At 48.1% G+C, this 27,250-nt stretch overlaps 11 protein-coding genes across 11 annotated transcripts; 5 read left to right on the forward strand and 6 right to left on the reverse strand.

Moving 5' to 3' along the window:
• Positions 1-312: 312 nt before the first annotated feature.
• On the forward strand, positions 313-1,446 carry N7503_006060 (uncharacterized protein; the record flags this gene model as incomplete). Its single annotated transcript, XM_057065607.1, has 3 exons — positions 313-438; positions 491-953; positions 1,022-1,446. 3 exons carry the CDS (start codon positions 313-315, stop codon positions 1,444-1,446), a joined length of 1,014 nt encoding a protein of 337 aa, XP_056923350.1.
• A 323-nt stretch (positions 1,447-1,769) lies between these two features.
• N7503_006061 (uncharacterized protein) lies at positions 1,770-3,192 on the forward strand (the record flags this gene model as incomplete). Its single annotated transcript, XM_057065608.1, has 3 exons — positions 1,770-2,219; positions 2,267-3,012; positions 3,069-3,192. The coding sequence occupies 3 exons, from the start codon at positions 1,770-1,772 to the stop codon at positions 3,190-3,192; spliced, it is 1,320 nt and encodes a 439-aa protein (XP_056923351.1).
• Positions 3,193-4,269: 1,077 nt separating this feature from the next.
• N7503_006062 (RNA-binding protein) lies at positions 4,270-5,633 on the reverse strand (the record flags this gene model as incomplete). The annotated part of the gene is made up of 4 exons (XM_057065609.1): positions 4,270-5,053; positions 5,105-5,294; positions 5,349-5,505; positions 5,553-5,633. The coding sequence occupies 4 exons, from the start codon at positions 5,631-5,633 to the stop codon at positions 4,270-4,272; spliced, it is 1,212 nt and encodes a 403-aa protein (XP_056923352.1).
• A 2,383-nt stretch (positions 5,634-8,016) lies between these two features.
• On the reverse strand, positions 8,017-8,211 carry N7503_006063 (uncharacterized protein; the record flags this gene model as incomplete). Its single annotated transcript, XM_057065610.1, has 1 exon — positions 8,017-8,211. The coding sequence occupies one exon, from the start codon at positions 8,209-8,211 to the stop codon at positions 8,017-8,019; it is 195 nt and encodes a 64-aa protein (XP_056923353.1).
• Positions 8,212-9,245: 1,034 nt separating this feature from the next.
• Positions 9,246-10,776, forward strand: N7503_006064 (uncharacterized protein; the record flags this gene model as incomplete). The annotated part of the gene is made up of 2 exons (XM_057065611.1): positions 9,246-9,290; positions 9,346-10,776. The coding sequence occupies 2 exons, from the start codon at positions 9,246-9,248 to the stop codon at positions 10,774-10,776; spliced, it is 1,476 nt and encodes a 491-aa protein (XP_056923354.1).
• A 416-nt stretch (positions 10,777-11,192) lies between these two features.
• N7503_006065 (uncharacterized protein) lies at positions 11,193-12,191 on the forward strand (the record flags this gene model as incomplete). Its single annotated transcript, XM_057065612.1, has 1 exon — positions 11,193-12,191. One exon carries the CDS (start codon positions 11,193-11,195, stop codon positions 12,189-12,191), a length of 999 nt encoding a protein of 332 aa, XP_056923355.1.
• Positions 12,192-12,725: 534 nt separating this feature from the next.
• Positions 12,726-13,750, reverse strand: N7503_006066 (uncharacterized protein; the record flags this gene model as incomplete). The annotated part of the gene is made up of 2 exons (XM_057065613.1): positions 12,726-13,652; positions 13,712-13,750. 2 exons carry the CDS (start codon positions 13,748-13,750, stop codon positions 12,726-12,728), a joined length of 966 nt encoding a protein of 321 aa, XP_056923356.1.
• Positions 13,751-14,358: 608 nt separating this feature from the next.
• N7503_006067 (putative MFS transporter) lies at positions 14,359-16,064 on the reverse strand (the record flags this gene model as incomplete). The annotated part of the gene is made up of 2 exons (XM_057065614.1): positions 14,359-15,479; positions 15,500-16,064. The coding sequence occupies 2 exons, from the start codon at positions 16,062-16,064 to the stop codon at positions 14,359-14,361; spliced, it is 1,686 nt and encodes a 561-aa protein (XP_056923357.1).
• A 1,651-nt stretch (positions 16,065-17,715) lies between these two features.
• Positions 17,716-19,188, forward strand: N7503_006068 (sulfatase family protein; the record flags this gene model as incomplete). The annotated part of the gene is made up of 1 exon (XM_057065615.1): positions 17,716-19,188. The coding sequence occupies one exon, from the start codon at positions 17,716-17,718 to the stop codon at positions 19,186-19,188; it is 1,473 nt and encodes a 490-aa protein (XP_056923358.1).
• A 102-nt stretch (positions 19,189-19,290) lies between these two features.
• Positions 19,291-20,276, reverse strand: N7503_006069 (OSTA/TMEM184 family protein; the record flags this gene model as incomplete). Its single annotated transcript, XM_057065616.1, has 4 exons — positions 19,291-19,785; positions 19,847-19,996; positions 20,058-20,183; positions 20,253-20,276. 4 exons carry the CDS (start codon positions 20,274-20,276, stop codon positions 19,291-19,293), a joined length of 795 nt encoding a protein of 264 aa, XP_056923359.1.
• A 3,451-nt stretch (positions 20,277-23,727) lies between these two features.
• N7503_006070 (fungal specific transcription factor domain-containing protein) lies at positions 23,728-26,715 on the reverse strand (the record flags this gene model as incomplete). Its single annotated transcript, XM_057065617.1, has 7 exons — positions 23,728-24,730; positions 24,792-24,980; positions 25,050-25,669; positions 25,730-25,810; positions 25,875-26,338; positions 26,391-26,485; positions 26,534-26,715. The coding sequence occupies 7 exons, from the start codon at positions 26,713-26,715 to the stop codon at positions 23,728-23,730; spliced, it is 2,634 nt and encodes an 877-aa protein (XP_056923360.1).
• Positions 26,716-27,250: the final 535 nt, after the last annotated feature.

Consider the following 27,250-nt stretch of genomic DNA (forward strand, 5'->3'; position numbering starts at 1 on the left):
TGGTCTAAGCAGGCCTGAACTGCAAGGGTAATGAGAAAAAAAGTGACTGATCAAGGAGTCGGAAAAAGTGTGTGCTGCAAGCCAATCACTGCAGGCCCGAGCGACGGTTCAGGGGTCGATGCTCAGAAAACGGAGGATCTCCACAGCGGGGGCGATAGGCGATAACAGCTGCAGTATACATGATGTCGAATTACAAGGAAGTCTGGTCGAATAAGATTTACATTGATGAGAATAGTGTATCTAATCAGTCAAATCGATCCATCTGATCCATCAGAATAAGTTGAGAGCTCCAAACCTTAAGAAATTCCTTCTATGAGTGTTGATACACAGCTCCGCACGTGCCTTGACCGGGCCGACTATGTTGCCGGGGCATTGTTTACTTACTTTCGTCACTCCGATCTCCGCACTACTGAGATCACAGCTATTCAATCAACGATGGTATGACCCAAAGAAAAATCAAAATAACGGATATTGGCTAATGAAACTGAAGGCAAATAATCCAACTTTCAAACCTTCACCGCTATCTTTTGGTGGGCAGAGGGCATCGCCTTTTCGGCGACCGTCCACGCCCAACTCCCCGCCCTCAGCAAGTCGCCCGGCGACCCCAGGGAGTTCCCCCAGCCGAGGGTACACTCCGATGGTGTCGCCGAGTAAGTTGAACCAGACATACACTGTGGAAGATAGGGAATCTGTTTCCCCACGGGCGGAACCGATCCCGCAACCAAAATTCACTCGTGAACTTCCTCCTTCTCCCACCAAGGGAGCACAGTCACCAGGATATACGTCGCCAATTGCGGATAGATCGAGTGGGATTGCGCTGGCGAACACGGATGCCTCCTCGAAAATACCGCCAGCTCAGCTAAGGGAGATTCGGGAGGCATTTCAGGTTCTTGATAGAGATAACGATGGACTGGTCAACAAAGATGACGTCGCTGATGTTTTGACAAACTTAGGTATTTTGGAAAAACCCAAAATCCGACCAAAGACAAACTGCAGTCACTGACACAATGTTCTTTGCTAGGTCAAGACGCAAGTCACTCCACCCTTTCGCGATTCTTCCCGCCCGGAGCTGAACAAAAGATCAACTTTGCGACCTTTCTGAATACCTTGTCTCAGTTAATGTCCCCGATGTCTTCATCCCAGGAACTTCTCAACGCCCTAGCAGCATTTGACGATGATGACAACGGCCAGATTGACGTCGCAGAATTACGTGATGCCTTGTTACATACGGCGCCAGAAGATGGCGGGGTCCCATTGACAGAGCGACAGATTGATGAGGTCCTCAGCGGGTTTACTGGGAGGCGCGCGTTTGGAGGTCGGGGCGCAAAATCTGGTGGAATGGGTAAGAGAGCCGAGGTTTTCCAGTACCATGACTTTGTTCGCAGCATAGTTGGAGGAGACAATGGGAACAATGGAAGGCGGGAGACAGGCACCGCTCCAGCTTGAAATGCATGATGCGTAATGCGGGCGTTGGCGGTGTTTACTTGGTTTCTATACTCCGTATTCGCGCGGGCGCTCTAGCCAAGCCCGTGTTTATGAATCTATATTTTAAATCGGTCATGCAATATGTACCAATCAGATTGAGAATTGAAATGTTTCAGATCTAAGCAAATACGTAGCTGATTGGTGTATTGACGCGTGCGCTCAAGATTTCTTCAACGGCAGAAAATCACCTCCAGCCACCGCGGCAACTTGACTTCCTTCCCAGCCCGTTACACAACCGCCACTCGGTGCGTGTAGTGCCTATCAAATGCACTCACAGCCTTAAAATGGCTCACAGTCACGCTTCCTGGGCCTTCGATGGCCCTGCCGAGGCTCCGCCATCGCCGCGGACCATGCGCACGCTGCGGAAGATCCGATCGCATCAAGTCCTAACGACCTCGAGCGCCTTAATTGCACAAACCCAATCCTCTCAGTCTTCAGGGGCTCGCGACGCTGAGAATGGAACAGCTGTAGCCCTCGACAATGCTACCGTGCGAACACCTGCGCATCGTCGAGCCCGATCTAATAGTGACGCAGCTGCTCGCATGGCAGCTCTGACGGCGCCGGTTCCAACACGACGCCCACCCCGGAAGACTGGGTCAGGAATAGGGATCAAGAGATCGCCATTGGAAACCTTTTTACGCGATGGGCCACAGAATGGACAAGGTCGAGAAGGGCTACAGGAACTGAAGTTACTCATTCTTTCATGCAGAGTGGATGCAGATGGAGATGGCATGGTAAGATCCTTGTTCACTGCTCTAATGCTTGTCTAACTATATCGCAGTCGCCTTACCGGATCTACCTATGGCTTGTCCTGCTTGAAATTCCCCCTGTTCCCACCGACGAATACCTTGGCTTCATTCACCGCGGTCGATCCCCAGCATACGCCAAAATCCGCAATGACACATTCCGCACTCTAGCCACCGATCCTTTGTTTAAACGCCGCGTCACCGAAGCCAGCTTGATTAGATTGCTGAATGCTGTGGCATGGAAACTGCACGACTCGAAAACAAAACGAAAGTCTCGGCCTTCCTCCAGAAGACGCGAGATGGAGCTTCTAGTGAATACGCCACCGAGAATCGACGAGGAACCCGAAGATCCAGGCTCTGCGAATAGCCCGCCTGTCAATGACTCTGCAATCTACGTTCAAGGGATGAATGTCCTCTGCGCCCCCTTTCTGTATGCAGCCCGCAGCGAGGTCGAAGCCTTTGCTCTATTCCACTTCTTTGTCACTAAAGAATGCCCGGGCTATATTCGCGGTGCTATGGATGGAGTACATAGGGGTCTTCGATTGGTTGACAGATGCCTAGAGATTGTGGAGCCTAAACTTGCTGCCCACCTCTTCTCCAAGGGAATGTATGCAGAGCTTTATGCCTTCCCATCTGTCCTCACGCTCTGTGCTTGTACACCACCCCTTCCTGAGGTTCTTCATCTTTGGGATTTCCTCTTTGCCTATGGATCCCACTTGAACATCGTTTGTATTGTGGCCCAGTTAGTCCGGATGCGAGATACGCTTCTTGCAAGTGATAAGTGAGTACTGAAATCCGCATACCCGACCCGACTGGTGGAGCTAATAAGTGGAATAGTCCAAACAAAATTCTTCGAAATCTTCCCCCTCTCAATGCCAAGGAGATCATCGCTCTGACGGTGCTCTTGGTTCAGAGGATTCCCTCTGATCTATATGCCGAAATGGTCACCCATGCGAAATGATTACTCGACTGTCTCTTGCACTTCATTGTATTTTTGTTGTGATTTTATGATTCTGGGTTATGGCGTTGGTGCGTTTGCTACTGTTTATGCAGCGGATGAGGCATGAGATACGATAATTGTATCACCACGACGTCTTAGGAAATGTTTTGACAATGAAATGATGATTCTACATGATTCAATATCCTATTTATCGGCAGCTTTCAAGGTTCTGAGACTCGTCACTGTTTTCTTTTGCTATTTGTGTATGTGTTGAGCTTCTAGTAAGCAGCGAATATAGAGTTAACCCGCCTCCCGAGAATCGACGAGTTACTACGAATGCATTAACAATTCGGCATCCAGCCTTGCAACAAAGCTAAGGTTAGTGGTGCACATGCGGTAGATCCCGGCGGCAGTTGCTGTAAGTTTATCGAGCATTGATCCCCAAGCACCAACGCCCTCACGCAAGACAGAGTTTAGCTGAAATAAACAACATTTCCCTTCTAGGCGAAACTATTCAGCAACATAAAGACAATCTCCAAATGATGGATATTCCACATGGCTATCAATGCGCCATTTGGCAATTCGTCCACCCTCGAGTTTCTCATATTCCAATTAGAGCTAAAAACATCTAGAAACTACAATTTTCAAGGAAGAAACACGAATAATTTCGATGGATTGTAGCAAATCAGTTTGCGAATACTCTTACCTAAACAATGCGACCAATGATTGGAGCAGAGGGGCTTCATCTTTCAAATGCTGTCCAGCGGGTTCAACTGCAGGTTGGTGCGCAGGGTCATACCCGGGCTGCACTTAACATACTTGACATTTTCCAAGATTTCAAAGCTGTCGCAATATACCTAGCTCGATATAGGGGTTCAATGGTGAAAAATTAGGTGGCTAATTAACGTAAGAGATTTTGAATGATTTGATCTCTACGCGGACTCGATATCCATCAATCTCCGTAGGACCACACGTAGTCACGATATGTCGAGCTCCACCAAGATCGAAACCAACAAACTCCATTCAATAAGTCAACATAATAGATTACACCCATAGCAATACCATCCATGCAGCGAACCGATCAACCAATCCCCAAGTCTAGGTAGGTGCCGACGTCGACAACAACTCTAATGACGGATTCTGGCCCGATCCATCGACAACAAGCGGCTTACAAAGATCCACACTCTTGGCCACACTCTCCTCACCAACCTTGACAGACTTGGACCCCATTTTCTTCGAGATGAGTTCCAGTAGATCTGGATCCGAAGGCCCCATAGACCCATGCCAGCTTCCACTACGTGTGATGGTAGGTCTGGTATCCATCTTCACGCGAATCTGCGAGCCCATGAATAGCATATTGTTGAACATCGTCACAGCCCGCTTCGCCTCTTCGACACTGTGCATAATCGCCGACCCATGCGTCTGCGCTTCATTCGACTTCGCGTCCGAGGTTACGACCACATTACACTGTTCCACCTTTCCGGCGCCCTGGAGCAGATTCTCGAGGTCGGAGACTGTGGTTATTGTGGGAAGATTCTTGATGCACAATGCTCGTTGGGCGAGATCGCTTGTCGGGGTGATGGTTGAGTCCTTGGTCCAGGCTTTGCGCGGGTGCGCGGGGGAGTACTCGCCCATGGTTGTTGACTCTGGGAGTTGCTGGATAGGCGACATTGGGTACATGGGGTATATGGGCATCATGTTCCAGGCTGGAGAGTCAAATGTAGTGCAGTGCATCATTGGCGAGGGCGGGAAGCATTGCATTGGCTGGGCGTGGGGGTCTGGCATCATGGGAAGGAATTGCTGCGGACCCATTGGCATTGGGCTCATCATGTGTCCGAAGTCACATGGATATGAGTAGGTTGTATTAGGCGACTGGACGGATCTAATAGATGTTAATGTTTGCGCAGAATATCTGCAGTTCCTGAGAACTTACTCGGGCGAGATTGGCGATGGCGGCATGGCTATACTACCCGACCGAGGTGGGGTTGAATGACCGGACATGTAGGCCTGTATCACAGCTGGTGGGCTCCTGGTAGGGCCAGCAATGGGCTTCGTAGGAGCACTGGTGCGCGCTAGCGTAACAACCAAGCTTTGGCCTTCCCATCCGTTGGTTGATAACCGGTCTGCATATCGGTCAGTATCACGCACCAGACTTGAATAAACCTGGAGGCACCTACGATAAGTCCGCCACGCTTCATCTTCATTCTTGACGATGATTTGTCCCAGTCCAGTGGGGAAACCATGGCTGTCATCGTACACCACGGCCTGTCGGATGTGTTGCGCCGTTTGGCGCACCAGGTCTTTCAGTTCTTGCCAGCGACAGTGCGCGGGAATCTGAAACCAGTCAGGAACGGCTGATGTAGACATTGGGGGAGACTTACTCCCTGAAGAAACACGACGAATTCATCGTCTGACCTGCGCGATCTCGGACTGCGTCCTTTCTCTCGGCCCAGGAACGGCATTGTATATAGCTCAGAATATCAGATTTTTTGATTTCGGATGGAGACAGCTCGTTTGACCGATTATTAAGAGTAGTCGAGGTATTGATGCGCCTAGAGTTGTCTCTACTAATTTTCGATAGTAGATGTTGCAACCGCCGATCTCGTGTCCGACCAGGATGGTTCGGTCGGGGCTGAAACTAGAATAATGGCCTTGTGTATCTGCAAGTAGCTTCCCTCAATTAGCTTGAGACCATTGGAGATCGATGATCGTGAACAGGAATTGGTTGTAAATCAAGCTTGATTGAGTCTCATGTGTATCGACATCACCAAGCATGAAGTCAAGACATTCGAATGTTTCTGGGGCACGGATACGCAAGGCACTCGACATACCTAACTTTTGCGACGTCAATGCAGGTGAACAATGCACGGAAAGAATACAGTCCACGAGCTGGATCGTTCGACTATTATATGAGTCTCGATGTGAGGAGAGAAAAGGAAAGGTGTTTGGATGTTTCACAGAGAAATCTCATCGTGGATAATTCATGGAGCGACTAGTGAATAAATTGGAGCGTTGCTAATAATGGGAATTCTGCACAAGCCGGGAGGCGAGACCCAGAGCTGCAGCAGGCAGCACTAGCCAATAATAGTCAGGAAGTATGGAGAACGCTTGACTGTGATGCTGCGATATGTCATTTCTGTAGCGACGAAGCCCGAGCTCAGCTCCCTTCCGGCCGCCAAATGCAATAAATCATGCCTCCCGTACCACCCCGCTGGTAAGAGTTCCCAGGAACAGGAATATACACTTGTCATCTTGCTTTTTCTATTTCCCTGGATGGGTGGCCCTAGTCTGTTATAGGCCGGTTCAATGACTAATTGTTGAAAGCTAGAAGTCGCACACCCGTGGAGTGCACGGAACACAAGAAGATCAACTAGATGGAGCGCTTAGCATGTTTGGAGTTACACCGCTAGATCTGATCGGACAATGTATCCAAAGGTTCATGAAGGTGGAGTCTTCAAGGCGGAGCGGGCCATACCGTATCAATCACATTGACTTTTGCAGGGAATCCCGTCTCGAGGTGGAGATCAGGTGTCATCAGTCAGATCCGATCCGATGAACACCCTTAGCGCGAGGAAAGAAAATTCAAAGATCGACGGGGCCGATTTTGCCTAACCTGAGCAATCAACAAATGCACGCCATCCGGGCCGTGTCCAATGGATGAAGATCGCCAATCAATATGTTTACGGGAGCACCGAAGGTTCCTGCAGGTCTATGATCGTGGCTGGCTGTAAGATGCGGGTAGAGTCCAGTCTATTGACGGTGACCCTATTCCCCACATGAATTCCTCGTCATTCCGGCTCTGCAGAGCCTGGAAGCCCTACTGATGATAAGACAACGGCATCCCCTGGTGGCGAGGTCAAGGGTCTGTCACACTGCAGCTCTCCCAGTGCTCATTTTTATTTTTTTTTCTCGCGCTTTGTCGGGCCCGAGATGGCGTAATTTGGCGCAAGGCCTGCGGATCCGCCGAGAGATCGACATGGGTGCTTCGTGTGCTGATCTGACGATCTGAGGCACCCCTCTTCAGGGACAGGTTAGGGCGAAGGGTTCAAGTGTGTGACACTATAAAGTATATCTTTCACTCTTTCAAGTTTTGGTCAAGTGACAGGTATGGAAGTCAGAATGTTGAACACGCGACCGTGGGAACCTTGGGAACATAGAGTAGCATTGGAAGGGGTGGAGCACTGGGCTGAATGGTGAAGTGTGGCGTTTCCTGAACAGGAAATGCATCTAATTCGAGTCAACTGGTCTTAAACGCTTAAGTTCTAGTAAGCTAGTAAGCTAGTAGGCCTTATTAACTAGGTCTCGGGTCTAGAGCATGTGCACTTGAAATTCAAATCATGTTTTACGCTCTAATTCACAGGTCGCAAATGTCGCAAATGATCGCTCAGAAACAGCATGCAAAATACCAGGCTTCAACATGTATGCAATGCAGCAGTATATGATACAGCACAATGCCGAGGTTCCCAGGACCTCGACTCCTGCTTCCCCGTTCCCCCCCCCCTTTTTCCAGATACATGCACCTGCACTTTAAAGGAGTGCATGGTTGAGTTGCTCGTGTACGATATATCAGGACAAATTGATCATTCGATCGGAGAAATAAATCAATGTCTGCGACCGGAGTGCGCGGAAATGGCTGTGTTCCGCACATGCCCTTCCACGAGGGTCAGCCGGTCGAGTCGAAATGGAAGGTCATCAAGGCGACCGTAAAATATCGGATTCATTGTTCATAGTGAACAGTAGAGGAGACAGGCCAGTTGTGGTTGGTTCGGTAGAGTCCAAAGTTGGGTTGATATCATTCCAGATGAGTTTGAGGTTCGGTTTATAGTCGTGTCCGTGGAATGATCATCACCGGACAAATCCGACCTTCGAAGCACATCGATTACAATAGTAGGAGTTCATGCCGAACTGTACTGCGCCGCTAGACTGGGTCCCCACGCTGAGAGATTGTTGACAGCGGGAGCAACGGACAATATCGAGGGTGATGGGGGATGAGACGGTAGGACCGGGCATACCGGTTGAGATTGCAAGTGGTGCATCCATGATGGTTTGTTTGGATGGAAAGAAACGAGGAGCGGAAAGGGGTTTTATGTTTACTCATGAGGGCATCCCTTTTTAGGGCCCCAGTAGTTTAATCCGGTAAAACCCCCAAATACCACTAGAGCAGCCACAACCATAACCCATTGAAATCCGGTTTTCCAGGGAATGTCATACAATTTATTCACCTGGTCACAAGTTCACAAGTTCTTCTAAAGTCATTGGCGTCATCCTTATCTAACGTTAATCAAAGCTTTGTGATCTCTGACAATCCACGTTTGATCGGCGCCGCTTATCTGACCATATAGTGTTGACCCATGCCCGGAGTTTGGAATAGAATACGGGGATTTCGATGATTTCACTCATCCCCGATTTATTCCTTCACCTCCATCCTCCTCTGCACGGTGTTGTCATGGCGGGTCGAAAAACAACGCATGGCGCCCAACGGGGGCACCACGGCTAGCACCTTGTCTGCGATCTAGCGAATGGTGAGAAGAGGAGGGGCAACTAGCCTGCCGATAGAGTGCGTTCAAGCCGTGGGCTTGCGTAGATCCTAGCCCGATTCGGTAAAACGCAAAGACTTGCCATTTCGTAATTCAGCGGTCGACGTCATCTAGCTGGAGACGCACTTCCGATGGTCCTGTAACGGAGTTACAGATCTCGATCTAGAGAGAATCCATGGAACTGGGGAGAAAAGGAAATCGGATATCTCATGTGAGCCGCGGAACCAATATAGATGTTTGCTTTACTTCAATAGTGGATTACTTAAGGATCTTCGTTGTGGCTCAGCTATCGATTTTCCAGTGATATATCCCGTGCGGAACATGGAAACGCTCATGAAACCCTGGAAGAATTCTCCGTGTCAATTGAACGATTAGATTGGTGGGAGGATTTGATGGGGAGTGATGTCGTCGTATTGGAGTCAACGCATTGACCCACCGGTTGATTCCGACTCCCGTTTGTTTGGGGATCGACACGACCCGGCCTTCTAAGCAATCCGACATATCAGGGAGTGACACGCAATGTGGCTTTGAATCAACATGCCCATTCCAACCCGTTCGGCCTCCTTACGAGAGCCCCGTCAGGTAAATACCCGGCAGATTGGGATACCGCTTCATGCCAATGGCTAAATTGCTGCAGACCTCCCACATCGCTCGTCTCGCGCCCGGAGCCAAGGCACCCGCCCGTCCCACAGCTACCGAGACCACGAAAGATACCGTTATCTCCAATCGGGCTCGAACGCTTCTGCCTCAGCGCAGTAACCCCCTGCGCGACGATGGCGCGACCAGCCGACTCCCACCGCCTGAGAGACGGCCTCGAGAGACATCACCCAAGAGACCGATAAGCGAAAAGCAAAGTTCTACCCCGACGGCGACACCCCTGAGCGCCACGGCTTCTGCTCGTCGCCAGAGTCTCATACGCCCTGTTACTTTGAAAACATCTACTCGCAATGTCTCAGTCCCATCAAAGACCACGACGCCTACCTTTACGCCGCCATCCCCAAGGAAACCGTCGATGCGCTCGCCGACGCAATCCTCCACCCCCAGACCCCCTTCTCCAAAGAAGGCAGAGATGCCACCGCCCCCTCGTCCGGCTCGATCCTCTTCGCTGAGACAACCAGTGAGAATCGATCCAACGGCGACTGCGAGAGGCCATGCGCGGCACCGCAGTCAGATTATCCCCCCAAACACAAAGCCAATCCAACCAGATGCGGCTCCGAAACCCCGTTCAGGCTTTTCCACCTATCAACAGCAATATTCGCCGAAGAAGCCGATGAAGCCTCCCACCCCTACTCCAGGAGAGACACCTGCGTCGAGTGGTCTCATTCCGACGACCTGGCCAGACATTGCCGCTTTACAGACGGAGTTGCTTCAGTTAAGCCTCTTCCATTCAGGCGCCCTGGAAAGACATGCCGAATGGAAAGCCGAATCGGAATCACAATTAAGGATGAAGTATGATGCCGTCGCGGGCCAATACCGGTCTACACAAAAAGACGAGAAGATGCGCCAATACAAGCTCAACGTACAAGCGCTGGAATCCTGGTTACAAAACTGTCGCGACCACAATGGACAGCAAGGATTTCCAGAACAAATTCAGATCCTGTCTCAGGTTTTGCAGGAAATATCGGATTTGACCGGCACCGCAACCGGACGTTATGCTCGTGTTGTCGCCACGTTTGAAGACTGGTTTGACCGTGCAGAGGACATCCGGGGCCGTCGCGAGACCTCTAGAGTTCTCGATGGGATCGATTTCATCGACCCGTTGGACCGAACTTGGAAGGAAGAAGTACAAGGCTTGCAGGCCAAGCTAGAGCTATGCGCGCGGCAGCTTCAGACATTGGATATCTTGGGCTTTGGGGAGGTTGAGCGCCTGGAGCAGTCGGCTCTCACCCGAATCGCTCAGGGTATCGTGGAATACATCCAACTCCTGATGCAGGAAATCCGCGCCATGCGCACGGTTGAAACCGAGATGATCCATTCTGAACAGGAGACCGTGGGTCGGTTTGCGACACAACTGACCTCGATTCCAACGGGCGATACAAGGACACGGGTTGGAGTCTGGAAAGCTTAGTATACTGTGTACCACTACTTGTAGCAGGCTGACATGTAATGAATATGTAATTCATAATGATACAATAGTCTCTTATTCAAGACTTGCATAAATCTTTATTTATGCTGCCTGGGACGGCCCGAACTACATCGCAAAGTTCTCTCTGCTAATTTGACCTTCGGAGTAATGATTAACTCCGCCGCGGGGACTGTATGAAGAACGTTGATTTCGACCACAATCAACTCATTTTATTGGTCAACCCGGCCGGTCGAAAGAGCGATGCCATGGACATGAAAACAGCACAGCCTGACAACCTGGAAGCCTCACTGGTTATACCAGGGGCTAGTGCATCAAGATTATACCATGTGATCACACGTATCATATTCCCAGGTCAAGGCCAAAACAAACTTCACTTCCACGTCAGTGCGACTCCCACAATGGAGCCCCTCCCGCCGCTGCCTAAAGTCCGATTATCATCTATCCATCGTTTGAATTGTCTTATCCACCTCTGCATTTTCAAAATCCTAGCAATTCTTTATTTCACATTCCGCAGAATCTACAATTCTACACCTGCGTCACGACCTGAATTCGTTAGATGCTATCCCTGCCGGCCGAGTCTGGGATGCCGCTTTTTCATCCCGCCAACGTATAGAAGTGGACAGAATCTAGCGCTATACATTGACATCCACGGCGGCGGCTTTGCTTTCTGCGATGCAACCGTTGATGATGAGTTCTGCTCGTCTTGGGCCGCGCGGACAGGGATGATGGTCGCAAGCTTAAACTACCGCAAGGCTCCACTGCATCCGTTTCCGACTCCAACGTACGATCTCGCTAGTATTATTAAGGCGATACTTAGTGATGTGACTCTCCCTATTGACCACTCGCGCATTGTTATGGGTGGATTCAGTGCCGGTGGGAATCTCGCGTTGTCCGTATCCCAATTACCCGGTTTCAAGGGAATTGTCAAGGCGGTCATCTCCTATTATCCCATTCTCGACTTTGGTCAGCCCCCAAATGAGAAGTTAGATGCAAGGCCGTGTCAAGATGGACCAAGGGATAGTCTGGAAAAGTCGTCCTGGTGGCTCGATTGGGGATATGTCTCCGTCGGCCAAGATAGACGTGATCCCCTGCTAAGTCCCTACTATGCAAAGAAAAAGGATCTTCCCCCGAATATTTACATGGTCGGTGCGCAGTGGGATATGTTGCGACTAGAAGCTCAAGAGATGATTCATTATCTAGCAGGACTTGAGAGCAAGGAGGACCACGAAGAGCCGTTTGAGAAGGGGGGCTACAAATGGACTCTTGCGTTGGGATGCCCTCATGGCTTTACTCATCCCAACAGAAAACGCTACTCAGAGGTGAGTAGGTTGAAACGGGAGGCTGACGTGATCTATGGGGAAGCGCATCAATGGTTGAAGAAAAGAGCCCTCGCTTAAGACGAGGCTCTATTTATTCTTTGACAGAAGATCAGAGTAGCATCAGGCCGGTTGATACTTATCCGCCCATGTGTGATTGTGATAATATTGAAGAGCAGGCTACCTAAAAGCTACATTATCGGTTTGGGGAGAGCTGTTCATAGTGTATTCTAGCACTGTACACTTTGAAAGATATGGCTTTCTTCTCCCACATTCCTTCTCGATATACTCCTAAAATCGTGACTAGTCTCATGAATCAAGATTTTGATTGATGAGATTATTGTAATTAACCCGCTTGTTTACCTAACAAGCTAGTCTGAAGCCTACATACCTAGGTAGCAGGTCAACGGGGTCACAAAAGCTTTGGGTATTTGATTGGGTGAGCACAGTAAAGCTTCAAGTATATAAAATGAGTTCTCATTCAAAGTATACGTAGGTATCAAAGTACGGCAAATCTTTCACGAATCGAACAAATTACTGCAACCATAGGGCACCCGAAGCATATGCTAAGAAATTCTGCCTTCAAGTCAGGTAGCAATGGAGACAATCCACTAATCAAGCCATGTTTTCAAAAGGGCTCCATCCTCCTTCTACCATGTCCACGGTCCGCTTTGTGGCTTCATCAAGGTCCTCCTTGGGCAGTGCGAGAGCCTCGTTCGCCACCATGAGTGTAGAGGCATAGTCACTCTTGTCATTGTCCGCCCGAAATACATTTCCGTACAGCATCTTTGCAAAACCGGTGAAGACACCATTGGCAAGTTCTTCGGCACCATCCTTGATGCGCTTGGAAATGGGCTCATATCTGATCTCCCAGTCAGAGTCCACCGTGCCAAGTACTCTGTTCAGACTATCCAACATGTCGCGCTGGGAGACTTGGAAGCTGTAGATATGGACTCCCTTCTTGAAGTCCGTCAGGCTTGGGCTGCTCCCGGACTCCGGCAGACTGAACAAAGCGGCGAATGCACGACCACACTGGTCCCACGTGCTGACCGTGACGGTACGCTTGCCGTCATCGAAGAAGGTGACTTTGCGATCCTTGATCGTGAAGCCGAACCACTGCTCACCAGTCGCCAGACTCCACTCGTACCAGAATCCACAACAAAAAGGGACTGCCAACGACACACCGTTATTGGCATCGCCAATTCGATCGACGACGAGCTTATCATAAGGACCGGTGGCACTCGCAGAGTCCACTGGGTATCCAAAGGTGTTGGGCATGACATAAGTGACGCCAGCCTTTCCGGCAGCGGCGGCGATTTTCGCATGCAAGTCGCTCGGTGCCTGAACCCCAAGGGTGATAGCAAGGAACTGTTGGCCCTTGAGGGCATTTACAATCGAGACTTCATCATCGTAGTTGACTCTGATGACGTCTACTCCCTCGGGGAGCGTGCCTTTGCTGTCCTCTCGTACGAGGGCAGTGACGTTGTGCTTTCCGGTCTCCGCTAGGGCCTTGGCGAATGCACCGCCAATGCGACCAGTAGCCTGTATCAAGTTAGTATGAGTGTTAGGACTGGGGGCGTTCAGTATGTAAGTTCACATACACCAACAATTGCAACGTTCTTGATGGGTTCGGTCGACATGATGAGGCAGTCACAAGGGTTAGAAATGTAAGTTTTGATCAAGATAGGAGCCACAAGTAGAGTGAAAGGACTGAATGCTGGTTCTCTGGGCCATTCAAGGACATCAAGCTTTTATTTATAGGTTTCTTGAGCATCATGGACTTTACGTTGTTACAGCGAGCGGAGCTAAGGCCCGGAGATATGGCAGAAAACGAACGGAGATTGGAGCGCGACCCATGGATTCTACCAGATTCATTTTCACGCTAACCTCCATTCGTATTCTATCCAACTTTAACTGGAAGGTTGTTTTTGTCTCTCGGGGGTCTGCCACAGCATTTAGCTCATGATCAATGAAACGTGTGCTGTCATTTTGGGAGCTTCTTGAAGTCTCCCGGAGTTAGTCTATTGCCGGGCTTAACACCTCAAATTATACTGTACGTACTTAGTGTGAAAAAGTTGAATGCTAAGTTTGATTCATGAATTAGAGCCAATGTGCTAAAATATGCCAGAATCTGGCAATGGCCAGGTGGATATACTTCCATAGTTTAACAAGGCTCGTTTCCTGCACGAGGTCAAAATACCAAGGCTTCTTTCAAGCCAGATTGCGTGTTCGCTCCATCAAAGCCATCCTAGCTATCAAAATAAAAGTCTAGGCGCTTATTTCCCTCATCAGAAGTAGTCTCCAAATAGGCGGCCCTCTCTTCTTGGTTCATTCTATCCCACTGCGCCTTCTTCCAACGGTTCCTGCTAACATAATAGACCTTAGCAAGGGCGTATGCTATAATAGTAGCGACATTGATTGCGATCAGTTGGCTGTTGCCTCGGCGATATAGGGGCTTATCGTCGGATCGGTAGATGTTTGAAGAAGCGATCCCAGAAAGCTGGATCATTATGTTAAACAGAGCGGCACTGACAGCTCTGGTTCGAACGGAGTTACTCAAGCGGGAGCACCATCCCACTTGCGCAGCCTGTGGATTAGGCCAGCCCAACAGAACAAACGTGACACCATATAGGCCCCAGTTGGACAGTGTTCCCGCTGACGTATACAAGACGATGAGGAGCGGAAGGGACCATAGCTGGGCAAGGAGTCCCACAAGGGAAATTTGTTTCACGCGCACACTTAGTTCAGTAATCAATAGCAGATTTATCGCTGCGAAGACAGTCACGGGGATTGACAGGAGCGTTGTCTGGAAAGTCGTAAATCCGATGCCGGTAAGCGAAAGGGTAAGGTATGTCTTCGGAGGGGACGTGGGAATTTCGAAAAGGATTCCAAGAACGTAGATGGGCCATAGATCAAAGTCCTTCAAACTCTGCCAGAGCATACCGAGGGTAAGTGCTTGTCGATTATGCATATCGCCTTTGGAAGGATCGTCGCGTAGGACGCGATTGACAATGATGGACTCCTCTCGCTCATTGAAAATCCCCTTTGGATTCCACCATGTCTTGGTTTGCGTTGGACCGGGTACCAAGAAGAGGAAACTCAGAAACCCGATGACAAGACTAATGAGCGCCTCAATTAAAAACAACCACCTCCAGCCTTCGCGCCCATCTACACCACGCATGTGCAATACACCATACGCAATGAAAGACGCAATGACACCGGATATGGAGTCAGTAAACCAAAACAATGCAAGCCGGAATGGCATTTCAGTTTTTGTGTAGAAGTAGGACAGGTAGAGAATGGAGTCCGGGATGAACCCCCCATAAAGAATCCGAGTAAGAAGCGGCAAGCGAAGAAACCAGCCCGATTCTGCATAAAGAATTGTCCACCTGAGGCTAGGCTCCAAAGGATGATTTGAACAGGGATCCACCGATCCGGTCCAAGTCTCTTCCCAATCATCTGGGATGGAATCTCCGCAATCAAGAATCCAATACGGTACATGTTTTGCGCGTTGTTATAGTCGTCGGTTGTCAAGTTCAGATCGTCAAGTAGATTATCGGCAGCGGCATTTCCCAAATTACCTCTGTCGAGATTAAGACCGAAGAACATGACTAGAATCCAGAGGAGAATTCTCCAGTCGGTCTTTCGCCTGACCCGGGCTTCTTCGGCGTATGTCCATCTTACCTGTGGATCGAAGCGGTGCAGATTCTCGTATCCAGGATGCGGCGCGTAGAACTTTCCCAACACTGGATCATCGAACACGCTGCGAGCTGTAGCGGTGGCATCGGGGTCATTCTTGGTGTGGTGTCGGCGAAAGAATGAAAACAGTGACTGAGATGACTGGTCAGGCTCAGCTTCTGCTAGGTTCACAAACCCCCCTTGTTTGAAGGTATCTTCCTCAATGGACCGCGCTCCGGCAGGTGCTGCAACTGCTAGAGAAGAACTGTTCTCCATTTGAACAAAAGGGCCAAAGTCGATCACTGATATGAAAACAAATATGGGAGTATGTTTCCTTTTCTTTATCATTCTTCTAACTATACCACTATTTAAGTCTCAACTACAGGCTCGGCTAATATTAACCGTTACCACACGCGTGATTCAGAGAAATGATGGTGTCATAACATAAACTTGATGCGATACTAATGTCAAGGCATTTGTAACTAGGGTATTTAGATTCATACCATTCAGAATGGGTAATCAGCGATGTGTTGATTGTGTTCCTTTGTTACAACCTGGCTTGTTCGTATTAGTCACTTTCGAAATATTCGCCATGCAAGTGCGGATGGCATCAGTTTTTACACACCAATCAAGATAGCGAGGCATTATATGCATTCATCTAAATTCGTCCCCTGACCTTAGCCTAATCCAAGCGTTCAACGATCTGGTAGCCTAACAGGAAGGACATTGGTGGAAGATTCTCGATCACCCGTCAACTATTTGAGCGATGAGGATTCAGCTTGCTAGTGGGCAACTCTGGCGGTTCTTTCCTATCACACCGGTTCTTTGAAATGAAAATGAGGCTTTATAGCGAATATAGCTCATCTGCGAAAGCATGCCTAGTGGAATAGAAATTCTGTCACCATCAAGTGAAAAGTGCTCCAGCAAGACTATCACCGCTATATGAGTGTCGTCGCACTAGTCGCCATGATGTTTGTCACTTTCTTGTAGTCCTGTTTTGCTCACTTTTGTTCCCTTGACCATGGGCCTTGGCAGCCCGCATTATGCCTTCTTCCAACTTATTTGGTTCGATCTGAGTGTCCCAGTCAGTACTAGCTTAGCGTTGGCTTCATGCTCGTGGGGAGAATGTAGGGTTAGGGCTTCCTTCGCGAAGTATCTCTTGAAGCTTCAGTCACTCGATGCAATTATTGGGAATGCAAGTTGAATGCGAGTAGGGGCCATGATATATCAATTTAAACATGATTGACCCAGAGACTACTATGAAGAGATGCGGTTCTAAAACAGATCTCTAAATCTCAATATTATTAGTAGTGGTAGTGGTTCCTCATGGCCATGGAATCAAGAAACGGATCCCGAGACTACAATCTACGAGACTCTGGATTTGATTAGATAGTATTGGATTATGTGCGCGAACTTGTTCATTTGATGCATCATCTTGATTTCATGACCCATGAATCAATTGTCGCAGCGACCTATAGTATGGCTAAGTTGTTTATGCGTTCGCTCGAAATAGGCAACACTTAAAGACGGTAAATATGCCACAGAGTACTCTGACAAATCTTGTCAGAAGTATGCTTTAACAATTGCTTATTCATCATAAGAAGCAGAGTGACGAATGACGATCCTGCGACGCCGTGCTTAGGTCAAGCAATAATTACCCGACATCAGAGCACCTCATTTAGGGAGAGAATGACGCTCTTTACCCTGAGATCACATCACTTTTCGGGGCTTAACCACTTGGACCTAGGCCTTTTTGCCAAGCAAACATGATGATAATTAATCCACCACTGCTTGATTTTGCTTTGTTCGCAACGACAACAGTATTCCCGAGCGGGGTCAAAGTGCATCACAACTTGACCCCTCAACTTTCAACTCTGAAGTCACTTCTCATGTGCCTTTTCTCTTCCTCACTGAAATTCCTATTGCCATGAATGGACACAAGAATGTGCTTCTGCTAATAGCAGATGACCTCGGAAAACAACTGAGCTGCTACGGTGCAAAAAGTATCCTTACACCTAATATTGATCGGCTTGCGGGTGAGGCCACTCAGTTTGATTATGCATTTGCAAGTACTGCCTCGTGTAGTGGAAGTCGCTCTGTCATATATACCGGTCTTCATACTCATCAAAATGGACAATATGGACTCGCCAGTCATCGGCATCATTTCGTCACATTTGATCACGTCGAAACTCTGCCACATTTATTGAACCAGACTGGTCACCAGACGGGGGTTTTGGGCAAGATTCATGTTGGACCATCGAATGTTTACCCTTGGAAAGTGACAAAGGAAAGCACCACCCGTGATGTTGCATTGATTGCCGACCAGGCCAGGTCTTTCCTCCTTGATGTCAAGCAGAGTCAACAGCCTTTCAGTCTGACGGTTGGGTTCCACGATCCCCATCGTGATCAAACACGGGGTGGATTTGGCAATGATGCGGAATACGATTCTCGGATCACTAAAGGAAACTATATTGCGGAAAACGTCGAAGTTCCATCATTCATTACCGATTCCAATGGAGCTCGCTCGGAATTGGCTGAGTATTATAACTCGATACATCGCCTCGATCAAGGCGTGGGAATGATCTTGGATGCGTTGGATGGTTCTGGTCTAGCTCAGTCCACTCTCGTCATTTTCGTCAGCGACAACGGCCCGCCGTTCATCAATTCCAAGACCACGCTGTTTGATGCTGGAGTCCGACTTCCCTTGATTATTAGGAGTCCAGGGTCTTCATCAACTGTCAGTACAAATATGGTATCGTATATCGATATTCTTCCCACCATCTTAGATTTTGTCAATCACCCAGGAGTGAAAGACCCCGCAGGCAAGCGTCTCGGACGTTCACTTCTTCCTCTGCTTGGAAATTCAGCCGAGTTGCCAGAATTTGATCATGTCTTTGGTTCTCACACATTTCACGAAGTAACAAACTATTGGCCAACACGTTTTATCCGAGACCGACAATATAAGTACCACCGGAATTTAGCTTGGCGTCTGGACTTCCCATTTGCGGCTGACTTGTACGGGTCACTTTCATGGGAAGATATCCGAAATTCAACGGAAAAGGAGATCATGATCGGTGGCCGAAGACTGAAAGATTATTTCTTTCGCGCGCCTGAGGAGCTGTATGATTTGGAAAATGACCCAGATGAGGTGAAAAACTTGGTGAAGGAGCCTGAGTATGCAGAGATATCAGATAGTCTGAGATCGAGGCTGGAGAAATGGCAACGTCGAACCGAGGACCCTTGGCTGTATCGAGATGGGGTATCATTATGGTTCATACGAAATCACATAAAAAATGGGTTAAAGGTCCCCGATAGGTTGGACTTTGATCAGAATGAACCAGGAAACAAACAGAGTGGATTCGTTAAGGAAACACGTTGGGGGGAGGATGTTCAAGAATAAAACCGGTTTCCCGCCTTCAAGCTTTCAAGTTGAATAAAGATCCTTTATTTTCACAGTTGGTCTTTTACAGTACTAAGTCAAACTGTATGTTCTATCCAGTGTTCAGCGCATAGCCCGCTCATTCGGGTTCAGAAGCTGCTCATATGCCTGCCCATGCCCGTGGGCAGTTGACGGCGTAGGCTCGGGTCCCATATTAGCCCCAAGTTCCATTTGGTTCCCAGGACCCCTTGTATCACGATTTCCAACTTCCTGTGCCATATCCAACCCGAACTTTATGGCGCGAAGGATTTCCATCGGATTGAAGAGCCCAATCCATGCCCGCACACCCAAGGGTCCTCCCTCATATCCATGTGATATGCTGACTTCGGATGGTGTCTGGTAATTACCTGCTACGGATTCCTGTACTTTGGGGTCATAGACTCTACTCCCGTGTGTGAGTTTGTATGGTCCCACGTTGTACGCGTAATAGAAAAAAATCGAGAATGGTACCATCTGCAAGCAGATGACAAGGTTAGGAATTCCAATATTGACATCAGCGTAGCTCAATGTTGATGTGGATTCGAGGACATTGGTCGAGCGCAGGATAGTGAAAATAATCTGAAAGTATAAATTAGTATATTCATGCATGCAATTGCCAATAACTGGCTTTCTTGCTTACTCTTTCGAGGAATGTCAGACCGACGATCAATTTGAATGCCAGTAGCTTCGAAAGAGGGCGATGACTGGCCAGGTGAGACTTCAGATTTCGGTAGAAGCTAAGGACTGACATAACAGCGAATGCGATCGAGACCGAAGTGATAATTGTCAACTGATAGTATTCATTAACTTGCAACCTCCCGGTGAGTCCATTGGCTTAGGTTTCGGCTTACCCAAAGATGCGCAAAGTAGACTTTGTTACTATCAAGACAATAGACACCAGCAACCTGAGTAAAGTCGGTGGCAAGGCTCGTTAGCAGTGCAACAACTGGGTATTGGAAAATTGCAATCCATTGTTTCTGCGATTGTATCAGACACGGTAAACCTAAGGGAGGTAAACAAGCCCTTTTTTCTATCGAAGTACTTACTCTGAACCATTCCAATCCTGTCATTGATGTCTTGTTTTGCTTCTTTTGCGGTGGCTGAAAGGCAATAAAGAACACGTCCAGATCGGATCGACTATCGCTCGCGATAAATTCGCACAACAGAAGAAAGAATGATCCTAACGCGACCGCCTGGAATAGTTCCAACCAAGGCGAGAGGTAAACAAAGGCATGTGGATAGCAAATAGAGAGGAAGGATGTTATCGTATAGAGAGGTATAAGGAAGCAGATTTTGAGTATTCTATCTCACGTCAGCGTGGCTTGATGATTGATAAGAGGTCTCGTACTTGATTTGCTCTCTTGGCTTGCTTAGATGAATGGCATGCCAGAACATCAAACTGAATATTGCAATACAAACGAATGCTGTACAAGCTCCAGATATGATCATGTTGAGGCGATAAAAGGACATATTTGCAAGTATATCTCGTTCAGCAACTATGCACGTGATCAGCAAACATGTATGCTATGTGAGATGCGATACGATGCTTTGCCTCCGTACAAGCATTAGGGGTATATACCAATAGCATATGACTTAGGCATAGGGCATGTATGGTTGCTTTTCCCATCATTACTGAAAAGTCCCATTTTGACTGGATTGATCCACTGGTTATAAAACAGAAGTGAAGAATAGGGTCGATGTTGAAATGTAATGAGAGAAGAACTTATGGAGCAGATCCTAATAACACCTTAATCAGAAAAGGGGTCTGCTCCCTTTAAATATCCGTCGGTGAGGGTCCATGAAACTGGACTTTCCCAAGGCACAACAGCATAGCCCAATTACAATATCGATGAGCCCGACAGCTGAACATCCTGATCTCCTCACAGGGCGAATACTACCCCAAATAGGTTAGCCTCGCATGGGAGATCCCAATGCGGTTAGCATGCTTATATTAACTTTATCCGCCCAAGTATCAGCTAAGACGAAGGGCAGGAAGTATCACTTTAAAATTAGCCCATTGCGTCTGACCAAAAGCTGAATCGAAAGAAATTGCCAGGTTGGGAGGATCCGTGGTTTACTTGGCGGATTGCGACTTACTGCTCAAAACATACAGTGTTGCCTCGATTTCCGAGGTCATGGGATGCATTTTCTTAGATGAAGTTCTGGTCCAGGCACAGCCACTCTTTCTAATCCGCCTGGTCGGCTTCTCGGTCCAGATCCAGCTCGAAATTTTCCAAGCTTATTTTTGCGTCTAAATTCACGTCATAATAAGAAAAAAAATTAGAAACGTAAAGCTTTTTATTTATACTAATGGGTTTACTATCGATTTGATGGGATAGAACGAACCCATGGCCTGCCTGATCCCCACTTCGTGCGCAATTCTTCTCAGGGTCAGGCTTGCCGTCTGCTTAGCCTCAGACCCTATTGCCGGCGACGCAAGTATCATCCTCAAAGGCCACATCACCCTAAGAGACTCTGCCCAGCTTGGGGTGAAGTTGCCGTTATCTGGGAGAAGACATGGCAAGGTGCTCAAGATGCGGACCGCTCTATGCCGTGATTCAGCGGAGATGATTTCTTGCAAATTCGCAACGTGTGCGGCAGAGCTTTCAGAAATATCTGTTCGACCCATAATATTGATCAAAAGGGCTAAAGCGATCGAGTGCACACGAAGTATACAGGCATCGACATGATTGCGAATTCGCAGCTGCCCGCTTTGGCTTCTTTCAATATTATCCATGCTGCTTTCTGCAGAAAAGGGTATACCGTTGTCAGAGGGGGTCTTCAATAATATGTTGCGGTGGCCGCCGGCATAAAATAGACCATCGATAGCTGCAAATTTGCCGGCTGTGGATGTAGCTAAATGAAATGATGAATTCGCCACCCAACAGGCTCGTGCAACCTCATCTCCGTAGAAAAGTGACGGGACGAAGGACAATTGCTTTGTATCAATCCGCGATTGAATGTTGTTCAGCCATTCCTTAGACTCTGGGGCTGGGTCCGTGATGGATCTGAAGGATTGAATTTGCTTTTTGAAGATTAGCGGAGCCTTGATGAGGGAATTAAGACTGCTGACGAACAATAAAATGATAGGCAATGTGGAACAGTTGGCAGCCTGTAGATGTCTCGAACTGTTGGGAGCCTCTTGATCTCAATAAGTGCCCAAGGGCCCTGCTGTGAATGTCCCAATTGACGGGCCCCCCGTAAGAACCGCAATCGCCACGCATGAGCTTATTCAATGTGAGAGGGAGTTGACTTGATTTAGGATGCAGAGTGCCCACCTCGTACAAACATGAAAACCAAACTGCTAGCAGGGTCGAATCTTCCCTTTGACGGGAAGGGTGTGATAGATCCGCCCTCAAACTGCGTAACGTTTTCCCATAGAGAGATTTATGCACGATTGCCGATTCGCGTGAATTAGTTCGATTTGCCAGATAAACATGTCCCACTGCATGGGCTACTAGAGAGAGTGTAGACTCCGCCTTGGAGTTGCCCAGCAGGATCGGCAGACATTCCAATGATCCATTTGTGCGGCCCCCGTGTGCAGTCGGAAAGGAAAACTGATTCACAAGCAATGGCACGATGTGAATATCCCATGATTCTTTGATCTCTCGGGAGGGATTGAGAGTCAGCTCATACTTTGAGTGCAGGACCTCATCAGAACGACGATCATTCGCTTTGGTATGCCGCCAGGGCTCCGGCCGGTGTTCCCGAGCGACCAGGGATGCATGCTCAATGCCTTTGCTGGCTGGCTGCCGCCGTGATCGGCTTTCTCTATTGACGTAAGACTTTGGTGTTTGGATATGAAACGAAATTTTGGGATTATTTAAGTCTCGATAACCGCAAGGTCGACCAACTTTCTGACATCGGCGACAAGACGGACGAAGGAGATCGCACTTTTTCCGTTAGCAATGGCTGTTCACATCTCTGCTAATTCTTAATCGAGCGCACCTTCACCCGCCGTTGTCGACACGTTTCACAGTCTCGGCTCGGCAAGCCGGTGTTCACCATGTTGAGTATGGGTCCACCGTCCTTGTAGCTCGGTGGGTCAAATATGCTTGTCAGTCGCCAACGTAGTGCGTCATACAAGCCAGGCCGCCTCTTTAGCAATTGTCTTGGTGATAGTCGATACTTTCTGGATGTGACTGATGGCAATCTCAAGAAAGACGCTGCCTACAAGATAATTTCTACAGGGGACTTTCTTGACGCTCATCGTAGCTAAATGGGGCCGAGTGAGGCTGAGCCACCGTCAGCCTCACCCATTCAGGTAAGCATCGCGAAGTATTGATGCCTTAATCCACAGGCTGAAAGGTCAACTACTGGACCCAGTGATTGGCCACAACTAATTGTGAAGGGTAAGTAACCAAGACAGGGGCTGTATATACCAAGGGCAAGATGGGCCCATATGTCTAGATTCACTAGCATTTAAGGAAAGGTATCATCGATTTACTCCAAGATTCTTCAAAAATTCGTGAAAAGTTGCCAACCGCCAAACACATAACGGGTGTAGTCCTCTTTGCATTCTCATGACCACTGCACATAACTTTCACTATCAGATTGACCCTGAAACAAAGAACGAAACGATATCCAATCGAAGTCATCCATTCCGCCTGCGACATCTATTGTATCTCCATTGTCGTCATATGGCTGACATGATAAAAGTTGGGACGCATCGAACGAGAGGCCATATGTGTCTTCAATCTCTGGCAGAGCCCACATTGAAGTTCTTCGGACCATTGAGTGGGGTTTTGGGTCAGGTCCAATCTCAAAGAAGTCAAGATTCACCGGGATTGATGGCATATCGTGCGCTTCATGGCTGCTTCGCTTTAGAGGATTGATCTGGTGCCCAGTATTGAGCTCTTCAATGGATGATTCATTTCCAAGAGTTAATTCCTCATCGCTTGACTTCATGGCAGATTTGCCTGCCCATGAATGATTATCATCCGATATAATTGATCTTGGGTCCATAGAGTCCAACCCTTCATTCCCCCGCGATTGTGGTGAAAATGTGTGTGACTTGTCGTTCAATGACCACGGGAGACGAGACATTGAAGATTGATATGAAATTCCTCGCACAAGCTCTGGGAGAGAGTTCTCGTATGGTAGGCGGCCCACAGAGAGGCTGTAGTCCACAGATGTCGAAATCAGAAGATAAGCACGAGGGCATAGAATGAAGGCGTCTAGCCAATTCCTGGCTCTGCTTTGGTCAGGTGAAAGCCAGTGCTTGAAAATATTACTTCTGTGCACGTTATCACATCCCAAAGAGTCATATATCTCACCCGTTTTGCGCTTTGTCGACGAAACGTCTGTGGGAAGAAAGAAGTTCTGGGTAGTCAAATACGCTAGCTGGAGGATATGATTGGTTCCAGCTGCAACAAAGTCCGTCACATCATATAAGCTTTCTGAATGTCGAATGATCTTTTTCAAGGAATCCAATCGCCTTTGCCTAGATGCTGTTTCGGCTCGTGAGGGTGAAAGTTTCAAGTCTATGGCGGCTAAAACGAGTGGCATCCCCACATACGCGAGACTGCCGCCAGAGAAGGTGTTATTGGGTTGTTCGGCACGCAAAGATATTTGAGTTAACCTACACGCTCAGAGGCAGATTATCCACATGGCCAGTAAGACTGAAATATTCCATAATTCGTGACAATCCATCTATCCCACCCTTAAGATCTCTTCCAACGCTCATCAGTGCCTGCTGATACCTGTGGGATGGAAGGGCCGGATACTCTTCTATTAAAAGAGCCACATATTGAGCGAGATCTACTCTAGCCGCGCTATTAAATATTGCATGTTAGCCGCCATCAAGATATTAATAAAGCACAGAGAAGCCATGGTCCTCTTACTGGTAATACATGAATGTCATATTTTTTAGTGCAGCGGATGGATGGGGACATCGATTGTCTCTGGGATCTGGAGGATATTTTGCTTGAGAGTGCCATTGAACTAACGAATCTTTGATCTTGTTTAAGGTGACCATTTGGCTTTCAAATTCTTCCTTGCTGTATGACGCCGTAGGGGTCAATCGAGGGCTGAAAATCAATGTAACGAGGTCTGTCAAAAGAATTGCCAATGTGCATTGCTCTTGAAGGGCCGACAGAAATATCGACTTCGTATGGTAGTCGTAAACTTCTGAATGGTGCATCTCGTCCTCGAAATCATGCTCTCGGAGCCAATCTCGACAGCCATGAAGGTTAATTGAGGTCACTTGCGGACGTCGACGGAGACCAATGCATAGGCTCCTGTCCCTGAGTAATATCGACCACCACAATCTCTTTTTCATAGAATCACTGACATGATCCTCCACAAGGGATGGTTGAGCATCAATGAGCATGGCATTCTCAATACAGCTCGTCAGCCATAGGCTTCCTGCTAAAGGTGCAATGGCCGAAGTATGATGTGTAAGTAAAATAGCTCCCTGCGCCTTTGCCGATGGCTTCATCTCGACTTTGAGATCAAACAGTAGCTAATTGGCAATTCATTTTAATCACCAAACGAAGCAGAAATTGAGGGGGAAATGTTATACCTTTGCTCTGTTGTACAGCTGTTTCCGCGCGTCCCGCTTGTCAACAAACCCACATTCATATAAAGCATCAAGGCTCACAAACTATGCAAACTCGAGATGAGATTATATCCTCCTTCCTTACTCGTGGTAAACAGGTTCATCTTACCGGGGATATGGCAAAAACGAGAGCCTGGAAGACTAGTAAAGATATTTTCTCCGTTGAATCCCCCCCAAAGGCACGCCAGAATTGCGCTTCATCAAGTACTGGAAGCATAGGGTGAATTTTTTTAAAATAATTCTCTAGAAGCTTCTTCGTCGTGTGATGGCTCGGTATATTCAAAGAGCCTTTTATGAAGAGGTAGTTAATGTCTTCTGATGGTAAGCATTTCAGGTTTTGAGTGCACAAGAAGCCGTGCCTATCGATATCGATAATGGCGACGTGGGCAGATATAGAAGCCTGTTCAGAAGGCGGATTTTCAGTGCCGGTGAAGTGGTATGAGTGATCTAGCTGCCCAACTTGAGCTTGAGCGAAATATTCCACTCCGTCGTGTGGTCCATCGTGTGGGGTAAGACCAGTTGGTAGTTCTTCGGGAGACGTGAATTCGTGAGGAGGCTTTGATATTGATCTTGCTTGCAGATTAGTTTCGAATTGCTCTTCAAGCCGAAAGCTCGAATAACTTACTGCTTTGGGAGATTCCGTCGCAGAACACAGTCCGTTCGACAATCTTGGCGGCAGCGAGTACAAGGGGAACCGGAGATTGATGCATCACAACGTACCTTGGAGAGAGTCAGCGCCACTAGAAATGAGTCCAACGTTGATCATACCTTGCGGTGATGACACCATGAACAAGCCGTGGGTGCTCTGCGAGTCCGTCGTAACATCGATTCCGAGATGAGGCGGAAGGTAAGGCGATTGTCCACAGGGGCCTCCTTGGAATTGTATACAAGACAACAGGAAGTCCGGTTGAAAATGCACTTTGTAAAGCAGTGGGACATTGGGATCTCATGAAAAAGTTACTCAAATACTACCAAGGTGGCCCAGGGGAGCATCACCTGATTTGTGCACAAAAATATGAATTTAGAGTTGCGGGTCATGCTAACTAGTGAAGTGACAACACTGTCCGGTATGGCTTCTCTTAGACTCTTCAGGCTTTAGAAATAGTTCCTCTATAGTATTTTGTTCATCCTTTTTATTATTTTCTGTCGATTTTGCTTCTCTGCTGAAATTCTCTTCGCTGGTGGGTACGCTTGTGCCTGCCACATAGCGAGTTAAGAAATTAATTTCGACGATTCATCGTGGGGTCGAATGACAGAGGCAAGAGGAATGCCAAGTACAGTGATGAAAGGCATGAACAAAGGCTTTGAATATCATGATCACCGTTGTCAACCCCATGTGCCCCCCCAGAATTGCGGGGTTCCGCACATGGTTTACCGCGGAACTCGGTTACATTGTGGCCAGGACTATTTCCACGCTCTATGAAACAACGCACAGGCACATTCCTGCAGAACATGTAGCCAACCTGGCGGGGTCGATTTTGAAAG

This window comes from Penicillium pulvis, assembly GCF_028828015.1.
Source record: "Penicillium pulvis strain IBT 33274 chromosome Unknown contig_23_segment0_segment0, whole genome shotgun sequence".
NCBI classification, from domain to species: Eukaryota; Fungi; Ascomycota; class Eurotiomycetes; order Eurotiales; family Aspergillaceae; genus Penicillium; species Penicillium pulvis.